Source organism: Tasmannia lanceolata, unplaced genomic scaffold (genome assembly GCF_043159265.1).
Source record: "Tasmannia lanceolata isolate RefF3 unplaced genomic scaffold, GAP_Taslan_0.1 ptg000020l, whole genome shotgun sequence".
In the NCBI taxonomy this organism is placed as follows: Eukaryota; Viridiplantae; Streptophyta; class Magnoliopsida; order Canellales; family Winteraceae; genus Tasmannia; species Tasmannia lanceolata.
Window position 1 is genome coordinate 20,008,310 of NW_027518697.1, and position 14,059 is coordinate 20,022,368.

The 14,059-nt window shown below is 39.6% G+C and overlaps 1 protein-coding gene across 1 annotated transcript; it reads right to left on the reverse strand.

Moving 5' to 3' along the window:
* Nucleotides 1-8,300: 8,300 nt before the first annotated feature.
* Nucleotides 8,301-9,532, reverse strand: LOC143854486 (SAUR-like auxin-responsive protein family). Its single transcript, XM_077364486.1, has one exon. The coding sequence runs from the start codon at nt 9,427-9,429 to the stop codon at nt 8,965-8,967; it is 465 nt and encodes a 154-aa protein (XP_077220601.1). The 5' UTR covers nt 9,430-9,532; the 3' UTR covers nt 8,301-8,964.
* Nucleotides 9,533-14,059: the final 4,527 nt, after the last annotated feature.

Consider the following 14,059-nt stretch of genomic DNA (forward strand, 5'->3'; position numbering starts at 1 on the left):
AGAAAATCCTTCTCCCTTCATTCGGTACATCAAGCCAAGCACAGAAATCCTTCAAATTTAACCCAAATTTGTCTCCTTGAAGGTGGGTGTTCATTACTATTCCTCCATGAGAAATATCCAAATTGGCATAAAAATACTTAACTATCTCAGGATAAACCACGACGCTATAAATGAGAAAGAAGGACTAACCTTGGAATTCAAAAAGTGGTAGAAGACCGAATCTATCAAAATCTTGAAAGATGACTTTTCTTCCAGAGATGACTGTTCGATTCACGAATGCCTTGTAACGATCCTTGGCATGCTTGTTGAAGAAGTGTTCGGTGGGGAACACCTCCTCCTCTGGTTCATTTCTAGCCTGTTTTTCCTTTTGCGCGGTGGTTTTTCTTGAAGTCGACATTTTCAGAGTTGGTGTTTTGAGAAGAATTGAAAAATCAAGGTGAAAACTAGAGGGATTTGGAGGAGGATGAAGAGGATGGATGAAGAAGATGAAAAACAGAGGGAATACAAGAAATATATGAGAGAAATGGAGAAAATGAACAATGGTATGATTTAATGGAGAAAACGAGGAAAAGAGAATAAGAAAAGAGAGATCGAAGAGGAGAAGATGAAGAATCTTACTCAAAACACATTAATCTTGAAGATCTTGGTCGAAAATGATTTTAGGAGTGGAGTAGCAGAAAAACCCCAGGAGAGAAGGAAACGGCGGAAGATAAGAAATGACTTGCGGTCACCCATTAAAACATAGTTTTCGACCATCGCAGTCAACCGGGCTATCACGGTCTCCCGCCGCGACGCACCAACTCTTTTTATTTTTGCCTTCTCGACCATCCACGGTCGACCGGGTTCACGCGGTCGCCCTCCGCGACTAACCTGTTTCAATTTATTTTTCTCCTATTTGCCTTCTGCGGTCGCCCTCCGAGGCTTGGTCGACCGCCACACCCCTGTTTTGGATTTTTCAATACTTTTCAAGGAATTTTGTGGTCTAACCCATTTTCTCCTATTTTCTCGCATCTATGGGATTCTAATGAACATGTAAACTTGATCTCTAGGCTATGTGAGGACATCTAAAAATTCATTTCTATTTTCATATCATTTAATGCTCAAGATAATGAATGGATATATGTTTTCAATGATTTCTTTGTGGATGTGTTTTTTTATGGATTTTGCTAGATACAAAATATGATACATGTTTGATCTATGTCTAGCAAGGTTTGACATGTTGTTTCTTCTAGTTGCGGATGCTAAGTGCATATGTGTGTGTGTGTGTGTGTGTTTATGCACTTAGATGAATTTTCCTAAAAGGTTTTCAATAAGGTGTAAGATATAGTCTAAAATGAATATGCAAGTGTTTCAATTTTAGACTATGGTATGGAAATGATGTGATCATTAAGTACAAAAGAGCACGGATACAACCTTTAATACAGAAGTAAAAGTATATGTATTCAAGTTCACGAATTGAAATGATATATCATTTAAGCACATGTGATCTAGATACAAGAAATTCAATATTTGAAATATAGTATCTAGAGAGCAAATTCATATAATATAGCAATTAAAGCACAACCCCATATATCAATAATTTCAAACAGCAGTTTGAGTGGAGAATTTTGGAACCCAAATCACTTTGGTTCCAACCAAGTTTGTGTGTGGAAGTGAATCTTTTCTTACCCACACAAACTTGTTTGATTTCACAAATCTAAGCCTACACCTAGATTTGTGATGCCTTAATCTACCACAATATGAACATGAGTAAGTATGGGTGGATGATGACCAACTAGAACCACAAGAATACACATGCGTACATGTATGTTTGTCTTTATCTTCTTGTAATCTTTGGTTCTTCAAAGAGAGTTCTTTATTTATTAACTCAATCTCATTTAATTGATTCTTAAGATGATCTATTTGGTGAGAAGAGTTTACATTTTACTTCATTTTCACAAACAAGTTTATATTTTTCATTCTGTTTGTGTTTTCAAGGCATTTCTTTTCTTTTCCAAGGATATTGCATTGTTTAATTAAGTCATCATTTTTGTTTATCAAAACTTTGCTCAATTGACTTAATTTTTTATTTCTTTTCAAACTTTCATTAACTTCTAATTTCAAATTTTCAATTTGACACTCAAAATTAGAAATTGAATGTTCGAAAGAATTTTCATTTGCAAAAGATTTTTGCGTAGTCTCCTTTTGTTCAAGATTGTCATTTGAACAGAGACTATTATTTTTCTCATAAAAGTTTTCAAGGTTAGTCCAAATAACTTTTGCATTTGTACATGATGATATTTTTTCAAAAGCATTGGGACATAGTCCACAACATATTATAATAATAGCTTCTGAGTTTAATGAAAATAATTTTATATCATTTTTAGTACATTTCCTTGGAATAGAAAATTCCCTTTCAATAACATTTAAGATGTCAAAATCTATGGATTTGAGATAGGCAAGCATTTTTACTTTCCAAGCTCTAAAATTCGTTCCATCAAAGAATGGAAGAATTATAGAGGATTGGCCTCTCTCAAAATCCATTTGGATTGTCACGAATCTTTTCTCTTGTAGATTTTGAAATTTTAAAAATCTCTTTAAGAGCCCTAGCTCTGATACCAAATGAAATGCGGGTGTGACAACCCAAGAGGGGGGGTGAATTGGTTAATTAAAATTTTTGGGCTTAATTAGTTCGATTATTAAAATCAAATTACTAATTAAGCATTTATATTCTAACCCTTGTTCAAATATTCAAGATGATGAAAGCTAGGGATTAGATGTTACTTTAAGCATAAATTCACTAACCCTTGTCCAATTAATACATAAACACAAGTTAGGTTAGAAATTACCAAACACCACACGTGCAAGAGAAGAAGGAGAAAAGAAGCAACCACAAGGAACAGATAATTTATAGTGGTTCGGTCTATCACAAGACCTACTCCACTCTTCCAAGTTTATCTACTTGAAATCTCCAGTAAAACTTGATATTCTTCAACGGGCGAATCTCAAAGCCGTACACCAACTCATTTCTACACAAAGCCTTGCCGAGGGATCACACCCTCTTACAACGATTCACCTTTGTTGACTGGCCGAATCGAAGACACTCGGATACAAATGAAGAAATAAAAGATAAGAACTCTCAATGCCTCTTAATAGGCGGATTAGAAACTTTGAAAGCTCACAAACTTTGCAAGGAATAGATACAAATGTAAAGCCTATGGAGATCCTCTTGATAGAATGTAAAAATCCAAGTTCAAAGAGGTTTAACCTTTCATGTAAAAGTTTGGGTTCATGATGATAGGATTTGATCTTGCAAAAGGTTGTTTAGAAAGGTTTTGATAGTGTATATATAGCACACAAGGAAATATGACTGTTTGGGGGTAAAACTGTAAAAAAACAGGGTTGAAAAAGTCAACCTGCACAAGCCCCAACGGCTAGTTTTCCAAGCCGTGGCGGTCGACTGAGGCACGACGGTCGCCCGCCCTTATCGGGCTCTCTATTTAAATTTTAAATTTCATACTGGCGCGGTAGACCGGCCCTAGGGCGGTCCCCCGGCGAGGGCAATTTGTTTGAATAAAAATTCGGCTTACAAACACTATCGCAGTCGACCGGTCCCATGGCTGTCGCCCTCCAAGACCAACCTGGAATGGTTATGTTTCAACAGAACCATTTCCAAGGTCGCCCGGATGACCCAGGTAGACCGGCCCAATAAATTTCAAGATGTCCTGGAATTCCAGGTTCCATCCTACGGTCGCCCAGCATATCCCGGTCAACCGGCCCTGTGTAAAATTTCATTTTTTTATTTTTAACTTTAAAATAAAGGGACTTTTGGGCCATGGTCTTTGAGCTTAAGTCCTAGGTTTTCAAACACATTTTTGGGTGTGTGTATCGTTTTCAATGATATAAAAACTTAAGTATGAAAACCATTTGAAAACCTTTTTTAAAGTGCATTTAACATAAAATCAAGAGGACTCCAAATACATTCTAATAGTGTGTACCATTGAGTCTTCTTGGAATGTCTTTGCTCATTTGCACTTTCTTGGACTTCTTCGGCTTGAGTGAACATCTTGAGCATTGTCTTGGCTCTTGTGACTTCCTCCAATCTTCAAATCATGTTGAGAGGTGTGCATGAGGAGTCACCATGGCATGTTCATCTTCAAGCTCCTTCTTGACACTTGTTGGGAACTTGTAGGATCTTCACCTTGAGCTTCTTGACTTGAACATCTTCAAATGAGGATGTCACCAATGTAGGTGCAAGCTCTTGGTTCCTTTGCTTTCTTGATCCACAAGCTATGTGTTGAGAAGATTTGTGTGATAGCGATTATGACATGAAAATCCTGTATACAGCACAACATCTCAAAGCAACACATTAGTCCATAAATGCTAATCAATTTGGTTTGCTAGCATCAAAACAAGAAGGTAAGGTGAATGATTAACCCATGGGAACCCTTGGGCTTACAGTTCCCGATGGATGGCTAGGTCGATCGTCTGTCGGAAAAAAAATTGCTGAAATTGTAATCAATCCAAGGTTAGGAACGATTAGTCTCATACCATGATAAATTCTGAGAAAACTTCTACCAATCTTAAATTCTTGAATTCATTACAATTAGCCTTAATGAGTGTTTATATAGAGCACTCAAGGATAAACATAGAATGATAAAGGCTAATTGTAGATAGGGGTGCAACTCGGGTCGGGTTGGATCAGGTTGAAGCCAACCCTAGTCCACTCCTAACATGTCTGAACCCAAGCCTCAAGTCGAGGATAGTCAATCGTAACCCAACCCGCCTTTAAATCTCTCAACCTTAGCCCCACCCATCTAACCAGAAATTGGGCCGGGTTGAGTTGGGTTGGCTTCGAGTTCACCCATGGCCAAATTAAAAGCTAAGAGAAAAAAACATAATTGTTGGCTTCCTAAGGGTCTTCGGTCAGAGGCGCACGTGTGAGGGTATGCGCACATGCGTGAGTACATGTGTACGCGGGTGTGCCAGACTCTCTTGAGGCAAGAAACTGGAAAACTCAATTCGAGAGGGTGGTCAAAGACCTAAACCTTTCTGGCCCCCAGGATTGGATTTCAAGTGATTAAGAAGAGGGGAACGACACTTGTTTCTTGGGCTCCTCGCCTTTGCATAGATGGAAAGGAATTTTTAGGTGCAGAACACAACGCTAAAGGCAAGTGGGTGTCGACACGCATGAGGCGTGAGCAACACTCAGGGTCGATAGACTGTCTGACTCCAGCTACACGACAGAACGACACAGACCAGAAGTGCGAAAGATAAACGAAATAAAGAGACGGGCTCACCTGGGAAGATGAATTCATTGCTTCTTAATTCGAGTACAAGCTACAGCTATGAAAGTAAAAGGGTACAAGTGCTGGAAAAGTAAAATGCTAATACCTGATTCTAATACGTGTTTTGTATTTGATTCTGGGACCCCTTCCTTGGAGACAAACGCCTCCTTATATAGCTTTATTCGGGTAACCGTTCCTCATCACCCCACGTTCTCCTTGAAGGGAAACTTTCTGGTAACTACCCACAAAGGGCTTCCTTATTCTCACGTCCTCCATAGTCCAGGCAGTTGTTCTCCATCTTCCCACGATTGGCAACAGGTGTGCCATCTTTGAATCATCCCAAACAAATTGGTTGCTTGATAATTCGGTCGCATTCGACCGATTGTCTTCATTAAAGGTAAACGCAAGGTTCCCAGAGCGAGAATCAAAAGTGGGAATCAAAAGCTCTCAGAATAGTCGGTAGCGGAAATCGTGAAGTCGTCGGAGAGTCACCGGAGATTTGTCGAGGAGTCGTTGGAGAATCGCCCGGAATCGTTGAGGAATTGAGAATCACCAAAGAATCTCTAAGGAATTGCCGAAAAATCGCATTTCACATAGCATTAAACCGTAGTTCCCAAAAGTGGGAATCACATTTCCGGGGAATCATAAACCGCGATTCCCAAAAGTGGGAATCGGGTTTCCAGTGAATCCGAACCGGGATTCCCAGCTTTTGGGGATTCGAGAAGATTCCCATTTCAAATTCGCGAACCGGGGAATCACGGTTCCCAACTCCCAGGGAAGAATCCTGCTTACTTGGGTAAACGTGCCCTAGTAAGATTTTCAGTAACCGTCCATCTCTTTAGGTTCTAGTGTATGCACATTCTCCCACGCGTCCATTAGGTGCCAGTGAGGCATATGACTTAGTTGACTAAGTCTGCGCGGACTGCTAATCGGTGATTCGGTCACTTATGACCAAGGTTTCAAATTTCGGTTTCGGTACCAATTTCAGACCCCACCGAAATTTCGTATTTCAATTCGAAATTTTAGATCGAAATTTTGTAACACTTTTTTTTTTTTTTTAATGACATAAAATCAAAAATTCAGACCCAAATTTCGGTCCGAAATTTGGTAAATGGCGAAATCTGAAATTTCGAAAAATTTCGGTTTCGGTCCCCACCGAAATCCGAAATTTAAAACCATGCTTATGACCGATTAAACCTCGAAATGGGTGTAAACAATAACCCAAAGAAAATCGAGACAAAATTAGAGGATGGAACTCGGGTAAGGGTCTGGTTGCCATGGACTCAACCCTAATCCAACCCGAAAATAAATCGGGCTAGCTTTTACCAACCAAATCTAAGGAAATGCCAACCCAACCCAAGCCAAAATCAGGTTGAACCGTCGGGTTCAAAATGAGGCTGACCCAAGTTGCACCCCTAATTGTAGAAAGAGAAAAAGATGAAATCTTCCTCATTTAACCTGCCTTCCTAAACATTCTAGGTTACCTCTTCTAATCTACCTGCCCAATTTACCACCAAGTTAATCCACGGTGAAGATCTGATCTACTCTAACAACATCCAATTAGGAAAGTGTAAAACAAAGTGCATAGTACCATTATCAAAATATGGTAGTGTGGATTGTGCAACAAGCCCGAGTAGTTTCTTAATATAACCAGGGGCGGAGCCAGGAATTTACACTTTGGGGGGGGGGGGGGGCAGACTAACTTACACTTCGTTTTGGGGGGCGTTTACTATTACCGTTCGGTATATGTGTTCCTACTTTAAGCGGCGTTTAAAAACCTTTTTGGCTTTTAGTTAGAAAATGGATTTTGCAAGTTATTGGGTAGGGCTGGCAATTTCACCCGGAAAAGAGGGGATCCGCCCCGCCCCACCCCGTTTGGGGCGGGGATTCCCCGATTTGATAGGGGAAGGGGAATTTAAAAATTCCCCAGTGCGGAGAGGAGAAGGGGAAGGGGATGTAGTTGTCCCCTCCCCTCCCCTCCCCGCCCCGCCCCGCCCCTCCCCTCCCCGCTCGCCCCGTTAATCAATGCTATTTTTTTGTATATTTTTAAGTGTTTTTTTTTTAGGAAAACTACTAGAAACTCTATGGATCGGCTACAAGATTTCCCCAAACATAAACTTAGCTTGTCTTTTCCTTTTAATTAGCTTCTGAGAGCATTTTGGGAACTATAATAACCTTTTGACAGATGTTGAAATAATAAAGACAAGCTGAGTGTATGCCATTATCAAAAAATCGTAGTGCCAACATCGGTGGTGAAAATAAAATAATAAAATAATAAATAACATTTTTATTTTGGTTAGGGACTTAGGGTTTCCTTAATTCCTTCCCACGAAAGAAACATTGCTCAGGTTAGAGACACAGTTCACTTTTTGCATTTTGGTGATTCCCAAGCCTCTGAACATTGCTCAGGCATCTATTTGGGTTTATAACGCCTGTTGGTGCGACTGCTGCGAGGGCACTCAAGAGTCAAGTCAGTACTTCAAGGGATTTTGCTATCTTCTGAAGAGTAAGAAATATATCTCCTTCGTCTACAAGTATGTTAGTTTATAACATTTTTATATATTGAAATTGCATCAAGTTGATTAGGGACACCCATCATCAGTGTATCAATGACTAAAGAGGGGGTGATGTTGGAGTAGGGCGGGGTGGGGCGGGGATTTTGTCCCCGAAGGATGCGGGGAGGGGAAGGGGATTAGATATTCCCCGCGGGTAGGGGAAGGGGATTCCCCATCCCCGCAAAGGGGAAGGGGACCCCAACATCCGGCCCCGACCCGCCCCGTTGCCAGCCCTATTATTGGGGATTTAGGGGGGGGGGCGTGGGCCCTCACGGAATATGTGGGTCCGCCCCTGAATATATCTGTTTGGCATAAAAAGATTAAAAAAAAAAAAAAAGGAATCCAGGTGAAACAGAACAGAGAAAGCGAGGGTGGCAGAGTTCACGAGCGTGGTGGGCCAACATGTGCTAAGCTCAATCATGGAAACCTTGTTCCCCACAACCCATTCAAAAGCAAAATAAAGAGAAAACAACAAGAGTGCAGATATCAGCTCAAATTTACACCCTTTTTTCTTTATACATACACCCTCTCTGTATTTAGCTTAAACTTCTCCCATTGGTTGAGTCTTAATACAAGCCCAAAATCAAGTAAACAGAGCCAAAAATCAGAAATTTAAAAATGGGGTGCATCTATAAAAAACAGAGTGCAGATATCAGATTGCAAACAACTCAGGAAAAAAAAAGAGAAAAACCAACTTGAAATTTACTACATTGCTCAAATATCACAGAATTTACCAGAGAAAGTGAGTAACAACAGACTACAACTCGCACAATCTCTCTTTCTTTCTTCATCTTCTTCCAATTTCTGGAAATCTCAACCAAATTCTCGCCTCTTTTATTCCATCCTCCGATCCGAAAACGGCACGACTCAACAAAAAGTCCTTCTCCCCCCCCCCCCACAAAATATGCAAGAAAAAGGGAAAAGCAATAAAAATAAAACAGACCATTTTCTGCCATTTACAGTCAAATTAACAAGCCAGCACTCTAACTCGTCCGAGTCCACTCAAACGATTCCGAGAAGAGTTTGCCTTCTTCTATGCCAGCCCAGAGACATTTTTAGAACCGCCCGAACGATCCCAGTTTAGGAGTGGCTCTGAAACCACAGCCCGAGTCAACTCGCCCGAGTCGAAACCCGGGTCTTGCTTACCAGACCGCTTTATCAGAGAAACCATGGAGGATCGGTCGGGATTCAGTCCATTGATCTATATTGCGTGAACCCACGTGGCCACACCTCTTGAAAACCTCAAAATTAGCGAGACGAACCGAAACCGAGTTCGAGGAATCGTTCCGAGTCAGGGATCGGAGGATTTCTTCAAAGACTGACTCGTCACAGGGTATGGAGAGCGGGCCATGGTGAGTGAACCCGTACTCCTCCTCGGCCTCAACGAGGAGCTTTTTGATGACTGGGTGGTTTAGGTAGGTCGCGCGGACCACAAATCTTTGGCAAGTGGGGCCCACGGAGACTGCCACGTGGCCAGCCGGGACGTCTGCCGGAATTTTGCTAGAGAAGGTTCTCGATGATGCTGCCTTGTTCCTCCATCGCCGAAGCATATTCCGGAGTCTGACAATGTGCCGGATTCTGCAGCATTTAGCGAGGCCGCTAGGCATTCTCGATTATACACGGAGAGACTGTGTATGTGCTTTTCGTCTGTGTTGGTTTTTTTTGGTCTGTAGGAACTAGGAAAGTAGGGAGGGAGAGATAACTAAGTCGGGAGAGGAATTTATAGGGTAGAGGTTTGAAAACACCCCTGAGAATTTACATAATTACGAAAAGAATGCCATGCCCGTTATGTTTTCTTGGTCATCCTTCTTGTGACTGAGTAGAGAAAATAAATTATAGTCTCCTATTTTTCTAAAAGTACTGTACGGACCACAATAAAGGATGATCCAAACCGTCCATGTGATAGGCCACAGCATAAATAGGTTGTGCCCCAAAAATCATTTCCATAGGATGATTCTATCCCTCTGATCTATAGAGGTTTTCATATAATGCAGTTCCTCTATAGATCGGAGGGTTGGGATCATCTTATGGAAATGATTTTTGGGGCACAACCTATTTACGTTGTGGCCCATCACACGTACGGTTAGGATCATCCTATAGTGTGGTCCGTACAGTACTATGAGGGCTTTCTCCCTATAGAAACTCTAGATTACATTCAAAGTAATTATATCCATATAGGCAATAAGTTTCCTAAGTTTTTCATGTTAAATATCTAGAAAATTTATTTGATGTTCGGCCCTATGAACGTATACTTTTTAATAAGTATGGTATGGCCCACATCATGGAACGATCCAAACCGTACATTTGTTGGGCCACGACGTTAAAATCATTTCCATAGGATGATCCTAACCCTCCGATCTATAAAAGTTTCCACAATGTGCAGTTGCTCTAAATATGAATAATCTGCTTTTTTTTTTTTATCAACACAAACTGAAGGGTTAGGTTATTTTGAGGCATTCTCCACCCACGGTGGGTCCTATCCAAAAGTTTCGAATCATTGAGCAAGTGAATAAGTGATCACCCCCAAGACAAAAATCATTTGCTACACGCACCTTCTGTCCGAGGTGGGTGCATATAACGTCCTTTCTCCTAAAAGCATAACCCATCTCGCCACATATCCAAAACCTAGTGGGACCCACTCTCTCTCATGCCTCGTCAGCAGACTGATTACGTGGCACCATTTGAGAGCCAAAGGACCAATCTCGTGAGTGGGACCCAGGGTAATATGGAAAAGCAAATGAGGAGGGTGTGGGTCCCTTCCTTTTTTAAATATTTTGAATGACTGAGAAAAAAGAGTCTACGTTCGAAGACCTTTTTAGTTGTCCACCATATGAGTTGTTAGCCGCGACCGTGCTCGACTCCTACTTCTGTCTATAGGAAATGCGTTATATGGTTGGTAAAATGATATCTGCACCCTCTATCTCTCTCTTTTGATAATTGCACCGCCTACTTTATTAATCACTATTTCAACCTTTTTTATAAAAGTGTAAAACTCAATGAAATCTTTAGTCAATATAAAGAAATGCAGATATCTTTTGTCTATACGATAAAAGGTAATTAATTGTAACTCCAACCCCTATGGTAATTATTCTTTAACAAGTCTTTTAATCAAAATGTAAGAAATTTCCTTGAGATTTTTCTCTATAAATCCCTAATTTGCACACTATTTTTGTATTAGTCATTATGAAATGTCCAAAAATTTTAAATTTATAGAAAATACTACTTCGGCCGATTCTAAGATTATGATAAAGTTCAGCCTTTTATATTTCAAAGGATTGAACTTTAAGGTTAATCGTGGTTGTCAATGACTAATTGGAATATATTTTAAAGACTAGGGATTTATTAGTAAAATCCGCTATTAATCCGTTTCCGATGGGCCCTTCTTGATGTATTGGGTGTTGAAGATAGAAATATTCAAAGTTCTTGCGTAAGATAGAAATTATTTCTCTCATGGCTAATTTCTTAGAGTATTTTCCATTAAAATCTTTGATTCCATGTTTAGTTGGCATCTAAGTGCCAGCATGGATTCTCTCTCTCATTGTGCCTGAGCGTGAAGTACAGTGTATGTGGGACTTCACACCCTTGATATTTGATACAACAGCAGCCCATTTTATAAGAGGCTGCAGTTGGATCAAATATGAAGGGCGGTATTTTTTTCGTTCCGCATGCCTAACCTGGACTTTATGCTCGGGCACCATATAATTTCTTTCGTTTTCCTAACAGCAAAATGCTATTTTTTTTTTCTTTTCTTTTCTTCTTGTCACATCATTTCCTCAAGTTTTAGACAGAGAAAAGCAACTGAGGGGAATATGCTGTAAAATTGCTGTTGTTTACTGAAGAGATTTTATATGTTGTGTGCACCTCAAATCTAGTATTTTTCAATAAGTACAGTGGGTCTACTTCACAAGATGATCCAAACCGTACATTTGTTGGGCCACAACATAAATAGACTGTACCCTGTAATTCATCTCCATAGGATGATCCCCTAACCTTAGACAAATCAGACGGTTAGGGGATCATCCTATGGAGATGATATACGGGGGAATATGTTGGATAATAGATGTTGTTTACTGAAGAGATGTTAAATGTTGTGTGAGCGTGAAGTCCAGTATTTTTCAATAAGTACGGGGGAATATGTCTGTGTAAGGCTAGGGGATCATCTTATGGAGATGATTTACAGGGTAAAGTCTATTTAGTTGTGGCCCAACAAATGAACGGCTTTGATCATCTAGTTAAGTTGGTCCACTATACTTTATGAAAAATACTGGACATCACGAGCACACACCATATAAAATCTCTAAAAGGAGGGGCGGGTGGAGCATCATTTTCTCGCCTTCTAATATGAAAAACAGGACCTTTTTACTTTACAGAGGTAGAGATGATAATCACCTATAAACACACGCGCACAGTCATGGATTCCAGCTTTCTACATCAGAAAGTTGCTGATGATGAGTAATTGTTGCTGCTAAAATTAAACAAATACATAAAATACACACCCGCGCGCACACAGAGAGAGAGATATGGATAAGAGATTTCAGAATTACATCTTTTTTCTCATTGTTTCGGTTCTTCTTACAAGATCCCACATGGGTGTTTCCATATAATGCCAACCAAAAACCCACAGATTATCCAAAACCAAGAGAAAATGATAGAAAAAGTGTAAGAAATGGAAAACTAAAGGGAGGAGAGAAAAAGAGAAAGAGAGAGTTGAACTAAACAAAGATTCTAGGTTACTGTCCTGTACCATCTACCCTACGTGGTACGTACTTGATGCATGGAGAGAGAGAGAGAGAGAGAGAGAGAGAGCATGTTCTAGGCCGGAATAGAAGGGGAGTCTTTTACAATAATGCCGTTGGATTTTTGTGGATAAAATAAGAGGGGTGCACATGCACAAAGCATCATTACGCAACCTGAAAAAGAAAAAAGAATCTTTTTCTTCTACCACTTATATGCCTTTTGGATTTGAAAAATCCACCCACTCTTCCTACTGCATTATTATTATTTTTTTTTTTAAAGCTTGAATCGGGAGAAGAATGTCTTGAAACTAACCATATACCTTATTATGATTCCACGTTTGCCTCCCCATGCCTCTCTCCATTTTGTAATCCGCAGACCTACTTATTCTCTTTCAACCAACCTACCCTTCTTTTGTTTTTTCCCTTTAGCAATCATAAGAACTCTGGTAAGAGAATATCTCTCTAGCTACACCAAGATCTTTCCTTAAGTCCCTGTTTGGATTGTAAGAAAAATATTTCTGATGGAAATTATTTTTTTGAAAACTTTTTTTCTATCCTTAATTTATTGGGAAATAATAAAATTTTGGTAAATTTAGAAGGATATTATCATAAATTGAAGGTCCGTCTAAGTAAAAATTGAATAAAATTGATTCAAGTCAATTTTTTTGTGTGTAAGAAATTAATAAATTTTAGGAATATTTTTCCTTTTCTAACTTTTCCATAAATGAGTCAAAAAATAATAATAAAAAATATTTCAAAACAATTCATTCAGGGTCCATTCGATTGCCACCAAAATAGTGTTTCCCTCGAAGAGGAAAGTAAAATTATGTCATTTTCCCTATCACGAGGGAAGGAAAAGTATCAAGAATTACTTTGTTTTTACTTCGAAATGACGTATTGATGGCGAAATGTACCTCCCCTCTTTAGCTGACGATATACATGCGCTAACACGGTAAAACCGGTCGCAGTTCAATGTGTTCGGCCATCTTCGGCTCGAAGCACCAAACCTGTCGTGCAATTGCTTGCAACTGAAAATCATTGGTTGCCGATTTGGTCACTTGTCCAAATCAGACAATTACGCAAGTTTGGGCTCCCCTTCTATGAGCTTCATCTAGCTTCGTCTATAGTAGGATGGTAGAACAACCATTTCAACAAAGGGAGTTTCAATGTGAATTGACTAGGCTAGGGATTGACAAAAATGCCTGGAATATTGACAAGGCTAGGGATCGACAAAAATGCCAAAAATGAAAGCCACTAGATTGTTAATAAGCTCAGACAAATCACCTATGAGGCATTAGATCAAACTCAAATTCAAATTCAAATCTCAAAAACTCAAATTATAATTGTAAGGTCTAAAATGAAAATGAGTGGCCAATTGGCTTTTATAGCCCATTACATTTATCAAATTGTAAGGTCTAAACTACCCTTAATTGAAAATGACTAATATGTGTTCAAAAGTACCAAAAATAGCTAAACTACCCCTAAGCTATGACACAAAAGA

Bases quoted from the DNA above. Each gene is read 5' to 3' on its own strand.
- LOC143854486 (XM_077364486.1), bottom strand. From the start codon at position 9,429: ATGCCTAGCGGCCTCGCTAAATGCTGCAGAATCCGGCACATTGTCAGA.